The sequence below is a fragment of the Erpetoichthys calabaricus genome, chromosome 6 (genome assembly GCF_900747795.2).
Source record: "Erpetoichthys calabaricus chromosome 6, fErpCal1.3, whole genome shotgun sequence".
NCBI classification, from domain to species: Eukaryota; Metazoa; Chordata; class Cladistia; order Polypteriformes; family Polypteridae; genus Erpetoichthys; species Erpetoichthys calabaricus.
Genome location: NC_041399.2, coordinates 177402688 through 177426406, shown reverse-complemented (window position 1 = coordinate 177426406; position 23719 = coordinate 177402688). Strand labels below are relative to the sequence as shown.

Sequence of the window (23719 nt, the reverse complement as noted above, 5' to 3'; positions counted from 1 at the left end):
AGAGGGGCTGGACTCTCTACCACTCTGGAGTTGCCCCCGGTGAGAGGCGCCGAGCGGGTGTGGGCATACTTATTGCCCCCCGACTTGGAGCCTGTACATTGAGGTTTACCCCGGTAGACGAGAGGGTAGCCTCCCTCCACCTTCGGGTTGGGGGACGGGTCCTAACTGTTCTTTGTGCGTATGCGCCGAACAGCAGTTCGGAGTACCCACCCTTTTTGGAGTCCCTGGAGGGGGTGCTAGAGGGCATACCATCTGGGGACTCCCTCGTACTGCTGGGAGACTTCAATGCTCACATGGGCAATGACAGTGAGACCTGGAAGGGCGTGATTGGGAGGAATGGCCCCCCCGATCTGAACCCGAGTGGTGTTTTGTTATTGGACTTCTGTGCTCGTCACGGATTGTCCATAACGAACACCATGTTCAAGCATAGGGGTGTTCATATGTGCACTTGGCACCAGGACACCCTAGGCCTCAGTTCGATGATCGACTTTGTGGTCGTGTCGTCGGACTTGCGGCCACATGTCTTGGACACTCGGGTGAAGAGAGGGGCGAGGCTGTCAACTGATCACCACCTGGTGGTGAGTTGGCTTCGATGGTGGGGGAGGATGCCGGTCAGGCCTGGTAGGCCCAAACGTGTTGTGAGGGTCTGCTGGGAACGTCTGGCAGAGCCCCCTGTTAGAAGTAGCTTCAACTCCCACCTCCGGCAAAACTTTGACCATGTCCCGAGGGAGGTGGGGGACATTGAGTCCGAATGGGCTATGTTCCGTGCCTCTATTGTTGAGGCGGCTGACTGGAGCTGTGGCCGTAAGGTGGTCGGTGCCTGTCGTGGCGGCAATCCCCGAACCCGTTGGTGGACACCGGCGGTGAGAGATGCCGTCAAGCTGAAAGAGGAGTCCTACCGGTCCCTGTTGTCCTGTGGGACTCTGGAGGCAGATAATAGGTACCGGCAGGCCAAGCGGAATGCAGCTTCGGTGGTTGCTGAGGCAAAAACTCGAGCATGGGAGGAGTTTGGGGAGGCCATGGAGAACGACTTTCGGATGGCTTCGAGGAGATTCTGGTCCATCGTCCGGCGTCTCAGGAGGGGGAAGCAGTACAGTGTCAACACTGTATATGGTGGGGATGGTGCGCTGCTGACCTCGACTCGGGACGTTGTGGGTCGGTGGGGGGAGTACTTCGAAGACCTCCTCAATCCCAATAACATGCCTTCCAATGAGGAAGCAGAGCCTGGGGACTCGGAGGTGGGCTCCCCCATCTCTGGGACTGAGGTCACCGAGGTGGTCAAAAAACTCCTTGGTGGCAGGGCCCCGGGGTTGGATGAGATACGCCCGGAGTTCCTCAAGGCTCTGGATATTGTAGGACTGTCTTGGTTGACACGTCTCTGCAACATCGCATGGACATCAGGGACAGTGCCTCTGGATTGGCAGACCGGGGTGGTGGTCCCCCTATTTAAGAAGGGGGACCGGAGGGTGTGTTCCAACTACAGAGGGATCACACTCCTCAGCCTCCCTGGAAAAGTCTATTCGGGGGTTCTGGAGAGGAGGGTCCGTCGGATAGTCGAACCTCGGATTCAGGAGGAACAGTGTGGTTTTCGTCCTGGTCGCGGAACAGTGGACCAGCTCTACACCCTTAGCAGAGTCCTGCAGGGTGCATGGGAGTTCGCCCAACCAGTCTACATGTGTTTTGTGGACTTGGAAAAGGCGTTCGACCATGTTCCTCGGGGAATCCTGTGGGGGGTGCTCCGGGAGTATGGAGTACCGGACCCCCTGATAAGGGCGGTTCAGTCCCTGTACAACCGGTGTCAGAGCTTGGTCCGCATTGCCGGCAGTAAGTCGAACCCGTTTCCAGTGAGAGTTGGACTCCGCCAGGGCTGCCCTCTGTCACCGATTCTGTTCATAACTTTTATGGACAGAATTTCTAGGCGCAGCCAGGGTGTTGAGGGGGTCCGGTTTGGTGGACTCAGGATTGGGTCACTGCTTTTTGCAGATGATGTTGTCCTGTTTGCTTCATCAGGCCGTGATCTTCAGCTCTCTCTGGATCGGTTCGCAGCTGAGTGTGAAGCGGCTGGAATGGGAATCAGCACCTCCAAATCCGAGACCATGGTCCTCAGCCGGAAAAGGGTGGAGTGCCCTCTCAGGGTTGGGAGCAAGATCCTGCCTCAAGTGGAGGAGTTCAAGTATTTTGGGGTCTTGTTCACGAGTGAGGGAAGAATGGAGCGTGAGATCGACAGGCGGATCGGTGCGGCGTCCGCAGTGATGCGGGCTCTGCATCGGTCTGTCGTGGTGAAAAAGGAGCTGAGCCGTAAGGCAAAGCTCTCAATTTACCAGTCGATCTATGTTCCTACCCTCACCTATGGTCATGAGCTATGGTGTAATGACCGAAAGAACGAGATCGCGAATACAAGCGGCTGAAATGAGTTTCCTCCGCAGGGTGTCTGGGCTCTACCTTAAAGATAGGGTGAGAAGCTCAGTCATCCGGGAGGGGCTCAGAGTAGAGCCGCTGCTCCTCCGCATCGAGAGGAGTCAGATGAGGTGGCTCGGGCATCTGATCAGGATGCCTCCTGGATGCCTCCCTGGTGAGGTGTTCCGGGCACGCCCAACCGGGAGGAGGCCCCGGGGAAGACCCAGGACACGCTGGAGGGACTATGGCTCCCGGCTGACCTGGGAACGCCTCGGGATTCTCCCGGAAGAGCTAGACGAAGTGGCCGGGGAGAGGGAAGTCTGGGCATCTCTGCTCAAGCTGCTACCCCCGTGACCCGACCTCGGATAAGCGGAAGAGAATGGATGGATGGATGGATATGTGTATATGTAGATATATACACACACACACACACACATTATATATATATATATATATATGTTTACATAACCTCTTTAACACACTACTCCTCCGCTGTGAAGCGCGGGTATTTTGCTAGTACAGATATAAATCCAATATTATCGTGCAGTCCTATAAAAAAAATGTTAAAAATATCTTTGAAAGATATCTCTAAATTATGCTAAGCAGGAACAGGGGGTGTTGGTGCTAGTAGTAAAAGAGTATGCTTTAAAGAAAATGAAAATAACATACAGTGATCCCTTGCTATATCGCGCTTCGACTTTCGCGGCTTCACTCTATCGCGGATTTTATTTGCAAGCATATTTAAAAATATATCGCAGATTTTTTGCTGGTTCGCGGATTTCTGCGGACAATGGGTCTTTTAATTTCTGGTACATGCTTCCTCAGTTGGTTTGCCGAGTTGAGTTCATACAAGGGACACTATTGGCAGATGGCTGAGAAGCTACCGAACCAGAGGTGTATTACATATTAAATAAAACTCCTCAAATATATTATGAGCACAGGGGCTGTTTGCACCCCTAAAGGATACGGCCGCTCCCCAAGAAACGCTGAAAGATTACCTTCACATTGCTCCCTTCCTTGCTGGGCTTACATGTGGCTGCCTTGTCAAGCAATATGCTTCCCGCACGGTGCTTCGCATACTTAAAAGATCAAACAGCACGTATTGATTTTTGATTGTTTGCTTTTCTCTCTCTCTCTCTTGCTCTGACATTCTCTGCTCCTGACAGAGGGGGTGTGAGCAGGGGGGCTGTTCGCACCCCTAGACGATACGGACGCTCGTCTAAAAATGCTGAAAAATTATCTTCACATTGCTCTATTCCGTGCAGCTGCTTTGTCAAGCGACACGCTTCCCGCACGGTACTTAAAAGCTCGAATGGCACGTATTGATTTTTGATTGTTTGTTTTTCTCTGTCTCTCTCACTCTCTCTGACATTATCTGCTCCTGACGGAGGGGGTGTGAGCAGAGGGGCTGTTCGCGCACTGGCCTAGAGGATACGGACGTTCCTCTAAAAAAATGCTGAAAGACTACCTTCACATTGCTCCCTTCCTTGCAACTGCTTTGTCCGGCGGTGCTTCGCATACTTAAAAGCCAAACAGCCCTACTGATTTTTGATTGTTTGCTTTTCTCTCTCTCTCTCTGACATTCTCTGCTCCTGACGCACATTCCTTTGAAGAGGAAGATATGTTTGCATTCTTTTAATTGTGAGACGGAACTGTCATCTCTGTCTTGTCATGGAGCACAGTTTAAACTTTTGAAAAAGAGACAAATGTTTGTTGTTTGCAGTGTTTGAATAAAGTTCCTGTCTCTCTACAACCTCCTGTGTTTCTGTGCAAATCTGTGACCCAAGCATGACAATATAAAAATAACCAAATGGTTTCTACTTCGCGGATTTTCACCTTTCGTGGGGGGTTCTGGAACGCAACCCCTGCAATCGAGGAGGGATTATTGTATTTACCTCAGTGTAGTATGTTCTTAACACTGTGTCAATCTGATTAAATCACCTTGGTAAAATGCTATATTAAATTGTTCTTTGGACAGTTAGAGGCAGCACCAAAAGCCCTTGTCCAGATAAGTTGACTCTAAATCGGTTCCTTACAAAACAAGTTATTTATTAAAAGGTTCATTTCTTACTGCTCAGTAACCATTGCAGATTTGAAACAAAACAGTATCTTCAAAAAGGTTGTGGAAAAAAAAACACACACACACACAGAGTATATCACACTAGCAATATTGCATTTAGTCTCAAGTGAGAATACAACTAGTAGTCACATAGCTGCAATTTTATACTGAATGTTCAAATCAAGAACATAGTTTAAAAGAAATACCCAAAATAAATGCAAATTAAAAGTTAATTTTCATCATATTCCAGTTACAAGTTAACTGCATTGAGGCATTTATCAAATATAGTAAGAAAATAAATTTACCTTAAAAACAGAACACCGAACTTCAGCAGAACTCATATCTGCAGACAGATCAACTAAAAGTTTTTTTATTAGGTCTGTAATGATGGCAGGAGGTATCATTTCCCAGTACTTGGCAACTATTGTGCACACACCAAGTATACCCGATGAGCGGACAATTGGTTGAGGGTCTTCCAAGAGTTTCTGTAAAACAGAAACAAATGAAGATTAATAAAAGATACAAAATAAAAAATAAGTTCTTTATTTAAATGGATGAGAGCTTTTAGACTAGGATATCAACAATTCATTTTAACCCATCTACTGCCATTTGCGTTCTTAACTCTGAAACTCACAGTGGTAGGTAAGCAGTCAGTACAAACTATTTAATACAATCTCAGTGTTACCGTTCAATAGTGCAAAGAAAACCTGGAACAAGGATGAGGTCTACCTGCGCTGACATTTTTTTTTGTACTGCATACAAACATGTTTTCTTTGTTCCAACCAAATGTGGAAGAAAAATAAGCTGCCACATTAAATGAACAAAGGGTTGTCATTTATTAATTACAAGGAAACAGCAACATTCCTTAATTCAACTGTTCAACAATATTTAGAACAACAAACCAAACTTGTACTGAAAATTTAGGAGGTGACTCAAAGCCTACATTATAAACTTTCCACCTCTGAAAAAGGACAATAATAGCTAAATACTGATTCAATGTAAAATTTATACTGTACTCTGTACACTTATATGGGTTAGTGCATATGCCCCACAAGTTGGGTGTATGATGGCAGAGAAAAAAGATTTTTGGAGTGAGATGGATGAAGTGATGAACAGTGTACCCAAGGGACAGAAAGATTGAAGCAGATTTAAATGGACATGTTGGTGAACGGAACAGAGGAGACAAGGAGGTGATGGGTAGGTATGGTGTCAAGGAGAGGAGTGAAGAAGGTCAAATGATAGTGGATTTTGCCAAAAGGATGGACATGGCTATGGTGAAGACGTATTTTAAGAAGAGGGAGGAACACAGAGTTACGTACAAGAGTGGAGGAAGATGCACACAGGTAGATTACATCCTATGCAGAAGAGTCAATCTGAAGGAGATTGAAGACTGCAAAGCAGTGGCAGAGGAAAGTGTAGTTAAGCAGCATAGGATGGTGGTCTGTAGGATGATGTTGGTGATCAAGAAGAGGAAGAGAGTGAGGGCAGATCCAAGGATCAAATGGTGGAATTTGAACAAGGAAGACTGTAAGGTTGAGTTTAGGGAGGAGGTGAGACAGGCACTGGGTGTTAGTGAAGAGTTACCAGACAGCTGGGAAACTACAGCAGAAACAGTAAGGGTGACAGCAAGAAGAGTGCTTGGCGTGACATCTGGACAGAGGAAGGTGGAAAGGAAACCTGGTGGTGGAATGGGGAAGTACAGGAGAGTATGCAGAGGAAGAGGATGGCAAAGAAGAAGTGGGATAGTCAGAGAGATGCAGAAAATAGAAAAAGAGTACAAGGAGATAAGGCGCAAGGTGAAGAGAGAGGTGGGGAAAGCTAAAGAAAAGGCGTATGATGAGTTGTATGAAAGCTTGGACACTAAGGAGGGAGAAAAGGATCTGTACCGATTGGCTAGACAAAGGGACTGAGTTGGGAAACATGTGCAGCAGGTTAGGGTGATAAAGGATAAAGATGGAAACGGACTCACAAGCGAGGAGAGTGTGTTGAGCAGATGGAAAGAGTACTTTGAGAGGCTGATGAATGAACAGAACGAGAGAAAAAGGTTGGATGATGTGGAAATAGTGAATCAGGAAGTACAACGGATTAGCAAGGATGAAATAAAGACGGCTATGAAAAGGCCGTTGGTCCAACTGACATACCTGTGGAAGCGTGGAGATGTTTAGGAGAGATGGTAGTGGAGTTTTTAACCAGATTGTTGAATGGAATCTTGGAAAGTGAGAGGATGCCTGAGGAGTGGAGAAGAAGTGTACTGGTGTCGATATTTAAGAATAAGGGGGATGTGCAGGAGTGTAATAACTACAGGGGGATAATATTGATGAGCCACAGCATGAAGTTATGGGAAAGAGTAGTGGAAGCTAGGTTAACAAGTGAGGTGATGATTAGTGAGCAGCAGTATGGTTTCATGCCAGGAAAGAGCACCACAGATGGAATGTTTGCTCAGAGGATGTTGATGGAGAAGTTTAGAGAAGGCCAAAAGGAGTTGCATTGCATCTTTGCGGACCTGGAGAAAGCATATGACAGGGTGCCTCAAGAGGACATGTGGTATTGTATGAGGAAGTTGGGAGTGGCAGAGAAGTATGTTAGAGTTGTAAAGGATATGTACGAGTATGACAGTGGTAAGGTCTGCGGTAGAAGTGACGGATGCATTCAAGGTGGAGGTGGGATTACATCAGGGATCGGCTCTGAGCCCTTTCTTATTTGCAATGGTGATGGACAGGTTGACAGACAAGATTAGACAGGAGTTCCCGAGGACTATGATGTTTGCTGATGACATTGTGATCTGTAGCGATAGTAGGGAGCATGTGTGTAAATCAGAGGAAGGTCAGTGGAATGGTGAGGATGCAAGGACTAGAGTTGGCGAAGGTGGACGAGTTTAAATACTTGGGATCAACAGTGCAGAGTAATGGGAATTGTGGAAGAGAGGTGAAAAAGAGAGTGCAGGCAGGGTGGAATGGGTGGAGAAGAGTGACAGAAGTAATTTGTGACAGACGGATATCAGCAAGAGTGAAAGGGAAAGTCTACAGGATGGTAGTTACACCAGCTACGTTATATGGGTTGGAGACGGTGGCACTGACCAGAAAGCAGGAGACTGAGGTGGCAGAGTTAAAGATGCTAAGATTTGCACTGGGTGTGACGAGGATGGATAGGATTAGAAATGAGTACATTAGAGGGTCAGTTCAAGTTGGACCGTTGGGAGACAAAGTCAGAGAGGCGAGATTGCGTTGGTTTGGACATGTGCAGAGGAGAGATGCCAAGTATATTGGGAGAAGGATATTAAGGATAGCGCTGCCAGGCAAGAGGAAAAGAGGAAGGCCTAATAGAAGGTTTACGGCTGTGGTGAGAGAGGACATGCAGGTGCTGCGTGTAACGGAGCAAGATGCAGAGGACAGAAAGATATGGAAGAAGATGATCCGCTGTGGCAACCCCTAACAGGAGCAGCTGAAAGAAGATTTTTCAGTTACTGGAGAGAAAGTGTCAAAGAATTTACCTATTCTGTTCCCTTTATAAAAAATGTAAATTGTGCTTCTGACAAATTACCACAGAAAAGTTAAGACAAATGTTTTAAAAAAATGATGCTAATTGAGAAACGGGTGCTAAAATGATGGAATTAAGTGTGAAACAGTTAATGTGTCCAACATAAGTTTGTGACATTCTGTATATAAAAAGATTACTTACAAACAAAGTTTCAAACTGTTTTTGAATTTCATTATCCATAGTCTCGCTGTTAAAACTGGGATCCCGAACTGGGAAGGCCTCTGTAAACAGCAAAGCAGCATTTGCACGAACATCTGAATTTCTTGCCTGTGTGTTATGACAAGGTTATAGGTGTTAAGAAAACAAACAAAAACAAATATTTTAACGTGAGTTAAGCATTATGAAGACAAACATTTTGATATAAATGTCTATCCGTCTTCTGAATCCACTTTCCATTGCAGTGTCTTTGGAAGCTGTGTAAGTCATAATTACCTAATGAACTAGAGCTTTAACTAGACTGCTTATCTGTATAATGTTCAATAAATATGAAAGTCCAGCTAATGTTTTGCTAAAATAAGCTGTAAAAATCACTTTCACAAAAGTTATACTTAAAACTCTGCTTAAACAGTAGCAAAACAAAATACAACTAATTCCTGCAGGAGTTAAATAAGCCACTGGAGCAAATAAATATTAAACTTGTCAATGGAAGATAATGATACAAATGATAGAATTAAACTAAGAAAGGTTAGAATAATAATTTACCTTCAAACCTCTCCAAAGAATAGGTTGATATAGTCTATAAAGCATTTCTTCTACGCCTTGCCGATGTTTCTGGTTGTGAAAGAATCTCAATATCTGCAAAAGAGTCAGTCTTTACAATACAATATTAACTTTTATGTCGCTGAAATCAATCAATGCTTAAGAAGCCACAAATATTAATCAATGTTTAAAAATATGCCAGTGCTACCTGACGAACTTTGGAATGTACAGGAGAACTTCTATATAGATGAACACCATGGTGCATTAAATCCTGGATGCATACATTTTCAATTTCCTGAAATTTAAAGGAATAAATTAACTCACTAAGAGTATTATATCAATTTCTTACTTTTGCCTAAAGACATGCTTTTAAGTAAACTTGACCCTCTACAGTGGTTTGATGAAAATCAAAATGAGTCTACACATGAATATGTCTACTATATATTTATACAACGAATCTCTGGCAGCACAAAGTTAAATGTCTACCTTTAAAAAATCTCCCGATGCTTTCTTCCAGGCTCTAAAGTATAACTCTGCAACATTTTCTACAACAGACCTGAAAAACAAAAATTTAAAAACAAAATGTACAAACATTAGATAAGATATGACAGTTGGAACCAAGCAAATACACACCCCATTTTAAAAATATCAATATAATGTGGACCCAGGACATCTGGATAAGTACAGACAAGAACAAGGAAGAGAGAGGAGGAAGAAAAAAAAAAAAGCCAAAACATAACCCTGCCATAAACCAGTACCCTTTTCAGGGTAGTCAGTACAGGTTAACTAAAACCCAGACTGAATTATACAGGTTTGAGAATGTTAATTGTCATACTGTATCTGTTTCTTCTTTCAATAAATGACATAAGAGGAAAACAAATAAAAGTAATTTGTTCACTCGGGTACTGTTTATCTAAAATTAGATTTTGGTTTAGAGCCTTAAAACTGTCAATGTAGAAAATATGCAGAAACTGACAAAAATCAAGATGGGGCAAATATATACTGTATATAAAATGCCATAAAATCATGCATACCATATATATATATATATATATATATATATATATATATATATATATATATATATATACACACACACACACACATACACACACACACACACACACAATAAGCATAATAGAGGAAATATTTTGAAAGAATTGCTTTGGGATTAATAAAGTATCTATCTATCTTTAAAGCACTTACTTTGGAAAATACTGCAGCTTAATTTTAATAGCTTCATGAATTAACTTGATAAAATTTGCATTCCAGCTAAAAACAAAACTCAAAAAACGCCGTCCCTGGATGACAAGAAAAAAAAAATTAAAACCTTGAAGATAAAATTTAAACTAATTCTGGGGTGTAATAAACATCAACAACTACAAATTGAAAACAAGTTTAATTAGGAGTCATAAAGATTAATATGACATAAAGAATTAAAATATGTTAATACAGTTAATATGAAAAATTACCCACATGAAAACACTCATTAATATAAATCTCAACTGCACAGTACATACAAAAGAGAAATAGCATTAAAAATGTTACATTTAAGATTTAATACAAGTAATTCAGCATCGAGTCCCAAAACCTCTGGGCAGTGTTAGACTGGGGTTATAAGTATCTTTGAATAATATATAATAAAAAAATTAAAAAATGGCAGAGGATAGGACTATTAATTCATGGCTCTCCTTACACAGATGTTCACGTAGCACATCCAACAAGATTTCAAAACTACTGTAATAGTCTAAACAAAAAAACAAAAAAAAAAACTCTGAAATGGAAAATAATTGTCATACTTAAATAAATTGCCATCTATAAAATTAGCCTTAAAAGCCCGATTTTTTAAATCATGTTAGTTATGCATTAAATTCGAAATGGTTCACACTACAGAACATTAAATTTTATTTTCTGATGTTCTCTGTCCTCACAGACCACCTAAATATTTTTCAAAAAGATCAAAATATACATTTCAACAAAAGATGCATTTAACTCATTCATTACTAGATTCACCTTGAAGAAATACACAGCTACTTTATACATCTGTTTAAAGTCTACATTAAATTTGGCAGAATGAAGCATCATAACAAATTATTGCTTTAATTCAAGTGTTAGCAGGAAACTGACAGCTCATTCAGAATTAATGATCAAATGTCAAATCACTTGACAAAGTAAGGACAAAGCAACAATCACATACACTATAGAAAATCAATATACCTCTTCCCGCTTTATATGGTTAACACTTAAAAAGCACTGCAACAGCATGTTCTTCAGCTCATCATTTTCATGACAGTTGTAATCAAAGCTTAGAAGAACAGGGTGAAGCTTCCATAAGCGCTGTATGTCTCCAACCTTTTAATTTAAAAGCCAAGAAACAATCTTACATTTTTTTTTTAAATACATAATTAGGCTAACCTTTACTAAAGAATTACACATGTGTAATGAAATACCTTATACTAAAAATCAACTGCTTATACAAAATGATTATGGTTTAGCTCACAGATCTGTAATAAAAATGTGCAGTCTACAGCTGTGAATTCCTTTCTATATTTTAATCATCCAGTTTACATCTGTGAAACCAATGTCCAAAAGGCTTCTCAGCCCATTACAAAAACAGGCCAAAAAATATGAGAATGACAAGTTTAAACTACAATTCACTTGAATGAAGAAGAGTTTTGCAAAGTCTAAATATCAACTACTGACAATCCATGCATAGCTAATTAAATTTAAAAACATAGGGTCACTAAAGTATTTATATTACTTTCATATTGCAGTTTAATAAAGTTATCGTTTAGGTTGATCTCAAAATGTAATTGGAATTTCTTTGGCATAAATTCTTGCAATTTTAAATAAAATCAGAGCACATTTATGCAACTGACACCTAGCACTAGTAACACAGTGGTGGTTATATTACACCACAAGTTTAGCAGTTTAAAAATCTATATTATTTATATTTTCTTCCAAAATATTTCAGTATGCTGTTAGCATGAACAATTCTTATTTTAACCTTAATAGTTTTGATACAATTACAGAATATTCTTAAAATGGTGAACATTTGTTATTTAAATAAGAAATACAGCTGCTTTTAAATCAATATATAACTTGTATGATCTTGCTTGCGCCGTTTTTCTACAGTAGATTTCATTTTACAACAAGTCACTGTTGCAACAGCTCCACTATGTGGACCTATTAGGTCTTGAAATATTGCAACAGTCAAAGCCCATAGTATAATGAACAATAAAGGAAATGTGTGTATATATGTTTCACAGTATACATTATAAAAAGTAATTCAGTGAAAAATACTTATACATGACATATTGTAACAATAATCATATAGATGTTTTAGATATAGAAATAAGATACCAAGTTATTTAAAAGCAAACTTTTCTCCAAAACCATAATGAATGCAGTTTTTCCAAGCTCATCTTTGCCATCAAGTCCATTTTTCCACCAAGCTCCACAAAGTTTCTGTATTGAATTTCTAATGATTATCTGTGATTGGGGTAAAGCATTCACAATGCCTGTAGAAAAAAGAAAAGGAGTCAAATTGTCCTTGGATTATGAGGATTTTCAACAAAAACATCTTACAACTGAAAGTTTTTCCTTCATCAATTTCAGAATAAGCAGTTCCAAATTTGCAAGAAGACACAACAAAAACATTAAACATACCGTTTAATATAACTGCACATTCTGTAAGGGCTCCATAATCAATGTCCTTTTCTATTACAGGAATTGATGCCTCTGTTATCAGGACAATCCCATCAATTACATTAAAAGCATGTTTCTGGAGGAAAAAAATTAATTATCAAGCAAAATCTGAAAACAAAAAAGACAAAATTTTGCAAGGCCTTACCGGGTCTATATAAAATACTAACACTTAAAACAGTGTCATACTGATATCCAACTTCAATCTAATTCATAGCAACATTTTGCTACATGCAATTATTTAAAGTTTATCTTTATACATATAATTTCTATTTTGTTGATAGCTTGCTTGCCAGATCAACATATTGGGTAGACAGAACATTGTGTTTCTTTCAGACAGCAGTGTCACACTCAGAAAATGAATCAACACTGTTTCAAAGCAAACACTCGAAAGCTAAAGTCAAGAATTTATTGCATCACCTTGAAACAACTCAAATCTAGTAGCTCTACCAAGTTTTAACTTCTGCAATAAGTCCCAAAACAAATAACTTACTCAGTCTTATACAGAGTGTGCCTATGTAAAGAAAAGATTTAAATGTGGCTTGTTATTTTTGAAATGCTATTCAAAAATATAACAAAAAAAAAAATATATTAAACCAGCATAGATGTAAAAATTCCAAAAGGTAGCAACATAAATAATTCTGTCTTGAAGGAAAGATGATACCTCTTTTATTTGCTTTCACATAGCAAGGGTCAATAAGACCCCTCTCAGACCATGAGATCTCATTGATGCTGAAACCCTCAAGTCCATCTTCTTCAGTTAACCAGTGACTTTTACAGCCAGTCAGGCTCAATCTAGTGTTGCACTATTTGGGCTTGTAAGAATCCACAGCAATATCTTGTGTGAACAACATTCAGATATTGTTTGCACAATATACAACTTGCTGTCTCAAGGTATTGCTTGTGCCCATAAAATCTTGTATGCACAAGATTAAAAAGACACTGCTTTTTGGGACTTCAGGGGCTCCAAATAAGATAGCTTAATAAGAAAAAAAAAAAAAAGCTTACCTCAATATCCATCCATCCATTTTCCAACCCGCTGAATCCGAACACAGGGTCACGGGGGTCTGCTGGAGCCAATCCCAGCCAACACAGGGCACAAGGCAGGAAACAATCCTGGGCAGGGTGCCAACCCACCGCAGGACACACACAAACACACCCACACACCAAGCACACACCAGGGCCAATTTAGAATCGCCAATCCACCTAACCTGCATGTCTTTGGAATGTGGGAGGAAACCGGAGCGCCCAGAGGAAACCCACGCAGACACGGGGAGAACATGCAAACTCCACGCAGAGAGGACCCGGGAATCGAACCCAGGTCCCCAGATCTCCCAACTGCGAGGCAGCAGCGCTACCCACTGCGCCACCGTGCCGCCCGCTTACCTCAATATGCTTCTTTTAATTTGAAGATGAATTATTGAATGCAGGTACTATTTTCAAATACAATTTTGGGGGAAAGTGCACATTCAGTTCCCATGTCTCAACAGAAAGCAGGAAGCTTGGGAACAGCTTACCAGATTAGCAGGGAAAGGTGTGCTATTATTTTTGAATAATACATGGCATTCTATTGGCTGTGTATGAGCAATGCTGAACTATAACATAAGTAGACAACACCCCTGATAGGTGTCTTTAATTAATTTATAATAGTTTGGTCTGTGTGACGAGTAACAAGGACTTGCTGGAAAAATGTAATGAAGTAAAAAGTATGCCATTTGACCTAAAATTTAGTAGTGTAAAAGTAGCCCTAAATGAAATTCACTTAAGTACAGATAGCTGAAAAATATACTTAATAAAGTAGTACTTCATTTTTACATCTCTAGAAACCAGCATTAAAAAAAAAAAAACACACTATCCATGCATTTTGATTAAGTAATGCAAATGTTTTCACTTAGAAGTCTACAGGAAATGTTTCTTATATGATAACAATAAGGTATATCACCCTGCTAATAATGTTCAAAGCAGGCTGTGTAGCCATTTTCTCCCACTGGTGACCCCAGGTGTTCCTGTATTCAAGTCTCTAAATTTATATAAAGGGACATACTTTCTACTGTGTATTAAGCAGCAAGGTTCCAGAAGTCCTACTGCTGCCTTTTACCAGAAAACAGGACTACTCAATCATTATGGTACAATATTAGCACATACTTCTGAGAAATTAAACACATCACAAATTACAATAACACCTGCCTACCCACATTAAACACTTGGACTATCAGAGTTTCCATTTAAATTCCCATCTAAAGCATCTTTGGCACTTGAAATACAGATTCATACAGATTTGTTCCTGTCTGCCATTTTCCAGCTGTGCAACAGTGTACAATATTACATTTTTGTTACTTAATTCACCGATTTAAAACAGTAACTTACCTGTACATAAGATCAACATTTTTTTCTGCAGGAAAAGAAGACACTTTTATCATGTTATTTTATTACTACAGAATTTTGACGAAGGGTTGCTATAACATTTTCAGTATTTATTTCATTGTCTAAACTCCTTTAACCTAATAAAACCGTTGAGCACATCTATTCCAATGATAAAGTGTGCAAGTCACAGACAAACCATAGACAAGCTGCTAGTATGTCAGACAGCATGATCATTCATAAAGATATTCTAATTCTGAGCATGATCATTCATATAGCCTCATTCACTCACACATGACCCTAAACTCCAGCTTAGAGTATCCAGGTAATTTATCACACATGGAAACCAAGGTAGACACAGGGAGAAATGCAAAGCACATTTCCTAGGGATGAAAGAACCTCACCAAGTCATCAGAGACTTCTACTTCCATTTCATCACCACTTTCCTGTTCAAGATCACAATGCCATCTTTCCATGGGATGCTCCATTAGAATATCTACCAGGAGTTGTAATAATTTATTCCACAGTTCCTCTTTCTGTTTTCTTGGCAGCTCTTGGAGCAGCTCATCCAAGTCAAACTGATCTGAGCTGTCCTTCTGTGAATGAGATGACAATAAATAGTTATTAAACACTATCATAACGTGCACAGTTGAGAAATATTGTATCCATCAAATTAAAACCAAGAAAAATTAATCAGCCCAGTTGAGCAAAAAGCAAAAAAAAAAAAAACCAAAACAAACATTCATTGACAAATTTGAATTCCTCCAAACAAATGAATATTTTACAATCCTTTTGTTAGTACTGGCTTTAGTTATCTATAAAGATTATTCTTCACTGGAATGCTGAATAAAAATGTAATTTGTTCTCCTTAATTTATAGTATCTCACAGTACACTTAAACCAGAAATGTCTTTTGAAGCAAAATGATAACTAGTGGAACTGCAATATTCCTTATTCCCCAAATCAGCAAATTTATGAATGTACCACCTTTAGACTGCTTTAGTAAATTGATTTCTAAAAACTAATTCTTAATCTGATGATAACTGAAGTCAATAACATATTTAAAATGTTGTTCAGTAATATATATTAAGAAATAATGAGAAAAAAATGTCAATAGTGGGTACTGCTGATAAAATTAATAAAGAAAAATAAAAAACATGAGAAACTGCTTTGAACTTTATTTTTTCTGGTTATCATCTATGCTTTGTTATTTTTTTTAAATGAAAATGACATGCATTTCTTGTAATGAGACAAATAATTCCATAATAAATGGAAATACTTTCAACTGATCTTCCTTTACTTCTGATTATTGTAACTTAATTAATGAAAACCTCGTTAATATTTATAATTTCAGTCTCTTCTATAAAGCAAAAAGGCATTGATTAAAAGTAATTTGATCTATGATCGATTCAGGAAAATACAAATCTGTTAATAAAGTACTAGAAGACATAATGTACTGTATATAAGATAATTATCAGTGAGTCTTCAGGGCTGATGCAACATACTTTTAAATTAAAAAGTGTAGCAGAGGGCTGGGCAATACAGAAAAAAACATATATATCACGATAGTTTTTTTTCTTATCAGTCAATATCATGTTATAAATCAAACCACTATTTCTGTCAAGCTTAAAGGTTTGTTTTTACTCTTAAGTGAGATGTGAAGAAATCATAAGATTACGTTTAGATTAAATATTATTTATTTTCCTTCAGAAGTTGAACTTGCTAAATGCACTGTAGAACATTATACAACTGTATTTCAAATAAATAACATAGGTATGTATAATAAAATAAAATGTTAATTCTATCCAATCAAAACCTTCAAGTGTTAAAGTAGAACACAAACAAAATGCCCAACTAAATTCTTTGGTCGATTCCAAATAAATAAAATAAGTATACAAAATAAAATGGTCTCAATTCTGACCAGTCAAAAGTTTTCAGGTTTTAAAGGAGAACACACTACATTTGTTGGTCAAATCCAAATACAAATTAGTTAAAATCTTAAAGGTTTTCAAGTTTTACAAGAGAAAAGGTCATTTCTTTGGTCTGTTCCAAATAAATAAAGTACAATGAAGATATAAATACAAAATCTCAAAAACTACCTCTATACTGTATCCTTTCCTTTATATAGATTCAAACTGTTTTAAATGGTTGGGAAAGAAACCCACAAATAAATAGACAAAAAACATTCTGTATATATCCTCAGTACAAATTCAAGTAAATTTCAAATGTGAACGAAAGAGAAACAAAACTGACATATTCACTCAATTGTGGTCAACTTATGCTCCAAGGCAAAAAACAAAGGCACACAAAATCCCCATTAGTGCAGCACTTGCATAGGTCTGGGCCAGTAAAGTCTTCCATTGTGCGTGCTCTAAAGGATGTCACTGCTCCAGATAGTTCAAAAGATTAATAGTATTACCTGTCTTTGTGAGAACATGTTTTCGACACAATTTCCAAAGCACACCACTCTACTTTTTGTTGGACATTAAATAGCCAAAATATCTCCACACAACCAAATTCTGTCATCTTCAATAATGCTAACTTTGAGTTTTCATTAACATCCCCTGGCGTCATTTTCTTTTTTACCTCGCTCCCACTCCTGACGTGCTGGCATGCGTGGCTGTTGCAGCCCAAACATTAGCACGTGTGTTATTGCCAGCTGTTACATGCAGTCCATGCTGTGTGCATCAATGTAACCTGAAGTGGCTGTAACACTGTTTTGTTATTTAGGGCATTTAATTGTGTTATTTTTACTTTAAATTATGTGTATTTGCCGTTTAAGTTTATCAAATGAATATCGTTTAGTGTCTGGAAACGGACTGATTCACTTTCCATTATTTGTAATGGGGAAAACTGATTCAGACTTCGAACAATTCAGAGTTCAAATGGTCTCCCGAAACGAATTAAGTTCGAAGTACGAGGCACCACTGTAATTTAAAACTTCTGTACACGTGTTATTAAGACAACTATTGCAAGCACAAAAATGCATTACAATTCATATAATCATCACTTAGAGACTTTCCATTCAACTTTAAAAGGTTCCATTTCTAAACTAAACTAGGCTTTGCAATTAACATAAATAAAGCTTTGAGTTAAACTTTAAATATTGTGGGAACAGACTTCATGAGTATTGCAGTTTAACAGTTCACTTAAGCTTAAAAAAATAAATAAAAATTGGTAATGGTTTAGGGGTGAAAACGAAAACCAAAGAATCAGGGATCAGTGTAAAGAAGAAATACTGAAAGTGAGAATTAATGATGTGGGGCATGCATCACACATTTTCTCATAAAGCAAACAGTTTTGCCTTCATTGTCTGGCTGCAATGGATGTACAGCCATACAGAGTAAAAACTGAGACAAGTGTCAAATTAAATGGCTGTCTCCCTACCTATACTTAATCTAAAATACTAATAAAATTAGCTGCTCTATTTTCTTTATCCATTCTGTAACTGAATTCATAAATCTTTCTTCCAAAACTCAAAACATCACCTCGGCCAGAAAATACAGCATCTAAAGTGTGTTGAACGTACAGAAAACACATATTGTAGATATTTGACTAGCATGTTAGTGACCAAGATGCTGTCTTCAAATATCAGTAGATTAATAAATAACTAGCTCATACCTCTCATGTTCTATGGCAAATTCAGAATGAGTGCAGACATAAGCAGTAGAAAATGTTTATCTCTTACATGAGATACTATGAAAACAAAGTAAATTATTTTGAAATAATAATCTCTCAGCAGCAAATGACTGATAGCTGGCAATAGGACTTGTTGAAAAACTTGACTGAAAAATTTTGTTAATATAAAACTAAGTCATGCTTTACATAAAAGTATTGATAATTTCAAATACTACATGTTCATTTGTCATTGATATTGAGATTTTCATATCTTGGTTTACATAATTTGAATTAAACATTGTTTTTGATGTAACAAGTTTAGATAAAATAAGTAACCTATGATGATCATATACTGTAATATTCTTTCAAAAATGAACACTGAATACCATCCCATTCTATAATCCATTTTCATTAGGTTCATTCCATAAAGAAAATATTTTTGGAATAAAACTTGAAAACTTACATTACGCTTTGTGAAGTACAAAAAGGAATCCACATTCTTCTTGCTGATTGCCTGTAGAAAAGCTTCTCGTTTTCCCATTCTGGTAGAAATATTCTTCAATAGGTTTACTGAAAGAGACATTTTACATATAAATGGACTTTACATACAAGTAAAAAAATGAACTTTTTTTCATGAAAAGTCGTAAATATCACAGATAAATCTATTGCATCAGTTTTCTAAACCTAGTAAAAAGTATACACTAACAGTAATGGATGGAAGACTGAAACCAACTCAAAAAACAATGACAATCCATTATAAGGCACATATAAATACCAGGCTATATATGATCCAATATTAGCTTAAATGTCTTTTGTTGGACCCTGACAGGCAATCAGAATCCATAAATGAAACACACACTGCAAAGGAGAGAAAAGTGCAGTCTCCACAAAGGCAGCACTCATGTAAGAAACCACACCAATGTCCATCGGCTGTGAACCAGTGCTACATTGTAAATATTTAAGAAATGAAGTAAAGCTTAAATATTCATTTCAATAGACATTAATAAAGCAAACCACAAGAGTATAACAGCCAGTCATATTTAAAAAAAAAAAAAAAAAAAAAAGTGCATAACAGAAAAGATTATAGTTGACTTGGGAATGCAGTAAAGTTAACCTGGAATGTTCTATTTAAAGGTTCAATCAATATCTCAGATGTGCAGGTCTTAAATATAGCATTTGATGAATGGATTTGTTTAATACAAAAATTAATTTTTCCTAAATAATTTGCAGTCAAATAATGTAATTCCTATAAATCAATTATTTTTGATAAAATTTAAGAAACCATTTGTTGAGTTGACAGCATGCCTAACACAGTTTCCATAAGCAACACCAACTAAAAAAAGTTAATCATTTTTACAATACAAGATCCTGTTTATTACCTACCAGAAAAAAAACAAAGATTAGAGTACATGTGAGTGGCATACTCTAATTGAAATGCATGATCTGCAGCATATGCGTACTTGCAGGAAAAATTAAGCCTTTATCTACACTATAAATAATTTATTGTTATGTATACATAGTACAATTAAATTCTTACTTGGGTAAGTACAGTATATACTGTATGTATGTTACAATCTTTGTTGTTACGATAGTGTGTTCAGTAACCTTAAATCCTCAAATGGAAAATGTCCCTGAATCTACTGTTGTGTGTGCCAAGTGGCTGTGCTATACTGTACTGTTTGCCAAAAGGAGTAAAAATAGTAACTGCAGATTTTGCCCATGTAAAATTCTTTCCTAAAAAGGTATTTTTAACATGAAACATCTAAAAGCTTTTTTATATATATATAATTATTTATAATGATTATGGCTAGTATGTAATTTGTGTTACTATTTCATTTGTATTTTTGTAATCTTACTTTTTCAATTGTATAAGTATGCATTTCATTGTTCATGGGGCACATTTGACAATGTCACAATAACAATTTGACTCAGAAGTGCAGAGATGGGGCTGGTTTTAGCAACTGGTTTAAGCAAACACGTGGAACACTAGCACATTTATTTTGGAACTGTCCCAGCCTGGCTCAATTCTGGTCTTTTATCTTTAACGCACTCCCTGCAATTTTGAGAGCAAATATTCAACCGACTCCTTTATTAGGTTCTTTTAGTGTTGTTCCAGACCATATCCCACTAAGAAAAGGCAGGCTGGTACATTGTCATTTGTAACCCTTCTTGCAAGATGTCTCATTTTAAGATGCTGGAAGCAGGCAGCTCCACCCTCGCACATGCATTGGGCTAGGGCAGGGGTGGGCAAATTCAGTCCTGGAGGGCCACAGTGGTTGCAGGTTTTTGTTCCAACCCAGTTGCTTAATTAAAAACCAATCCTTGTCAATTATTTAATTGCATGGCTTGTTAGTGCTTTAACTCTGCCATGTCAGGTCATTCTCATATCCTAGATTTATTTTCCTTTCTAAGGATATCATCCAAATGATTTGAAGTCTAAAACCGATGAGTAATTCTCAGTGCTTCACTTTTTTCTCTTCACTTTCCTTCCAAGTATTTAATTAAACCAAATAGTGCGTGGTAAATACACACAGGTGTAAATGTAACAAGCTAAGTGGAGAAATGCTGGCCTCTGTTGTCATTTGCGTGGTATTGCTAATTAGGAGCAATTAAAAACCAAGAATACAGCTGTTTAAGACTAAAATAAGCAATAAGGGTTCAAAATCTTAACGAGTGAGACAACTAAAGTGAAGCTGAAGTGTTACTTGAGCAATAAGGGTTTCTTATTAAGCAATTGGGTTGAAGCAAAAACCTGCAGCCACTGCGGCCCTCCAGGACTGAATTTGCCCACCCCTGGGCTAAGGACATAATACTCTTCATTATGCCAGAGAAAATAAGATTCTTTACTCTTGGCAAAGCAGATACCGTACATTTTATTCTACCTGGCAGCCCTTTCAAGATCTTTTTTCAACATTTATCACCCCCTCATAATTTTTAGGTGTACTCCTCTGCAAATATTTTTTTCTATCATTATACATACAGAAATGGATAATACTCAGCTGCACTTTCCCTCAGCCCTTTTTTTCCCTTTACACTTCTCTATAATGGGAGGGAACTCCTGCAGTCACTTCGTTGTTATGATTTATATTAATATTATTGTTCTCTCAGATATCACATTTAGAATTTAGGTAGTAACAATTTCCCTGTTATCCCCTATTACTCAGTTGATTTTTGAGCTGTGTTTTGGTAATGTGTAAAATGTATAAATAAAATTTAAAAAAATATTTAAAGTGTACATCTTTCTATTTACTGTAGGCAACTATTGCAATATTTAAGCATATTCTATTTAAACAGGTCAACACATGACAAAATAACATCTTGAAATATCCAAGCACATACCATAATAAACAATAATATCACGTATGCAGTAATTGCGTGAACTTCAAATAACCTCTTAAATAAAAGCTGTGGTAGTAGGGGTCTTCTACAAAAAAGCACATTTACTCTGTGCCGGAACAAACGACTGTAAACATCACTGCATTTATTGTAATATTTTGATGTTGACATTCAGAATAAGTCATGGCTTCCTGTTAAATTCAGTTGGTTTGAAAAAAATAGATGGATAAATAAGTTGCATGCATTTTTAAAAGTTAAAGTGAGGTCGAAAAATGCATCCTTTAGAAACTGAGGACTGAAAGCATATCGTTAACACAAAAAACTGTCCTTAAAGTAGTTTTACGTTGATACATACAGTATATACTATAGCTGCTGACTTACAGTTGATATAATTTGTATTCCTGTTAATGAGGAAAATAAATTGCAGTGTTTCACAGAATTGTGAATGGAAAGGGTTCGTTATTTAAGCAGATCTCATTTTGCAACATTCTTCTTAGCGGGAAGAAGAAAAGCCAAACGAGAAACAAAATTCATCTTTGTTTAACTTCAGGAATGTTCTGAATGGGAGATACGTATTTGCATTTCAGGTCGCATTTCGGATCGCTGTGTGCCACGCTCTCACAAAGCCTATTACGATGAAGATAAACAAGGCAGTGTGTGCTGGGCGCCCCGAAGATATCAACAGCAGAAATTTGAACCAAAATACAACTATTATCAAAACGACTGCATGAACTCGCCCTCTCCTGTGTAATAAGTGGCACATTAAGAAGTTCTTGTTTACTTTAATGCTTAAAGCAACACAATTTATAGACAATACTAAGAAATATAGACACACACTAAATGATCGGCGTGGAACTAAAGAACCGAATAACATTTAGCCCTCTTTTCGAATTACCTTCCAAATGTAAAAGTATAACTTAAATAAAACAGAAGCACACACTTACAGTTTACGAAAGTTCATCCAACTGTCCCAACCCCGCCGTCGGTTTTTCTTCTTGCAGCGCGCGTAAATTTCAATTTACATTAAACTTCCGGGTACGAAACCTACACCCGAGAGAAACTTCCGGCACACGCAACTTGTAAGTGCGCGCACGTAGAGTTATCTCGGGGTTACGACGTGGACATACGCTCGTTGATTTTTGCTATTAGTTAAGTAAGTCTTTTAAACTTGTGTTACCTGCTTCAAATTTTGAGACGCTGTCTAGGCAGCGTACCGCTATAGAAAAAAATCGTCTGTACATGGACACGCAGGTTAAAGTCGCCATGTGTCAGGAAACCCGACGTGACGGGAGAAGGATACTTTGTAAACTCCATAAAGAATGATTGCAGTTCGAACCTACTATATATAGGGAGACATATAAATGTTGTTATAAATGTGTGTTCAGTTGTGTTCTGAAATGTAGCCTGACAAGTGCATTGTTTATCATTGACGTTGTAAAACAAATGTGTGTGTGTTTACCCTGCGATGGACTGGTACCCTGTTACTGCAAGCACGGATAATGTGCTCTGCCATATGTGTTCACCAGTCTTAACGGATAGTAGAAACTTTCGTAAATGATGACATCCTATTGACTCGTTCTTACTAAAATATAGTTTGGACGATTCTTAAGTGCGGTATCGTGTGTTATGTACAGGCTCTTAATACATGGCCATTGTAGCGACCAAGGGGGCACTTGCACCAAGAGAGGAGGTTGGGAGCGTGTGGTGACAGCGTGTTGCAGCACCCCTCACACCACCTTGGATTGGGACCCGAGTGCAGCAGGTGACACCTCAGCACCACGCTGAAACAGTGTGTGTGTGTTTTGTTTTGTTTTTTTACAGTAGCTGGAGTGGCACCCCTGCCCCCAAGTTTTTCTTCTAAGTTGGAGGACCTGCTTGCAGGGCTGGATGTAGATTGTCACACCCAGGACAAAGCAATTACAGGTTAAGGGTCTTGCTCAAGGGCACAGTGGAGAAGGGTCACTTCTGGCATTTACTGGATTCACTTCCAGTTGCCACAGCATATCTC

The 23719-nt window shown here is 38.2% G+C and overlaps 1 protein-coding gene across 1 annotated transcript in view; it reads right to left on the bottom strand.

The window, feature by feature from the left end:
- The window catches only part of ncapg2 (non-SMC condensin II complex, subunit G2), an 86012-nt gene extending 63240 nt beyond the window's left edge, over positions 1-22772 (bottom strand). The window contains exons 1-12 of the mRNA XM_028804138.2: positions 22656-22772; positions 18839-18945; positions 15163-15354; positions 12362-12476; positions 12056-12213; positions 10910-11044; positions 9899-9993; positions 9179-9248; positions 8901-8987; positions 8696-8788; positions 8135-8260; positions 4762-4941 (exon numbers count right to left, since the gene is read on the bottom strand). Coding sequence (XP_028659971.1) covers positions 4762-4941; positions 8135-8260; positions 8696-8788; positions 8901-8987; positions 9179-9248; positions 9899-9993; positions 10910-11044; positions 12056-12213; positions 12362-12476; positions 15163-15354; positions 18839-18916 — 1329 coding nt within the window. The 5' untranslated portion in view covers positions 18917-18945; positions 22656-22772. The remainder of the gene's footprint in view (positions 1-4761; positions 4942-8134; positions 8261-8695; positions 8789-8900; positions 8988-9178; positions 9249-9898; positions 9994-10909; positions 11045-12055; positions 12214-12361; positions 12477-15162; positions 15355-18838; positions 18946-22655) is intronic.
- Positions 22773-23719: the final 947 nt, after the last annotated feature.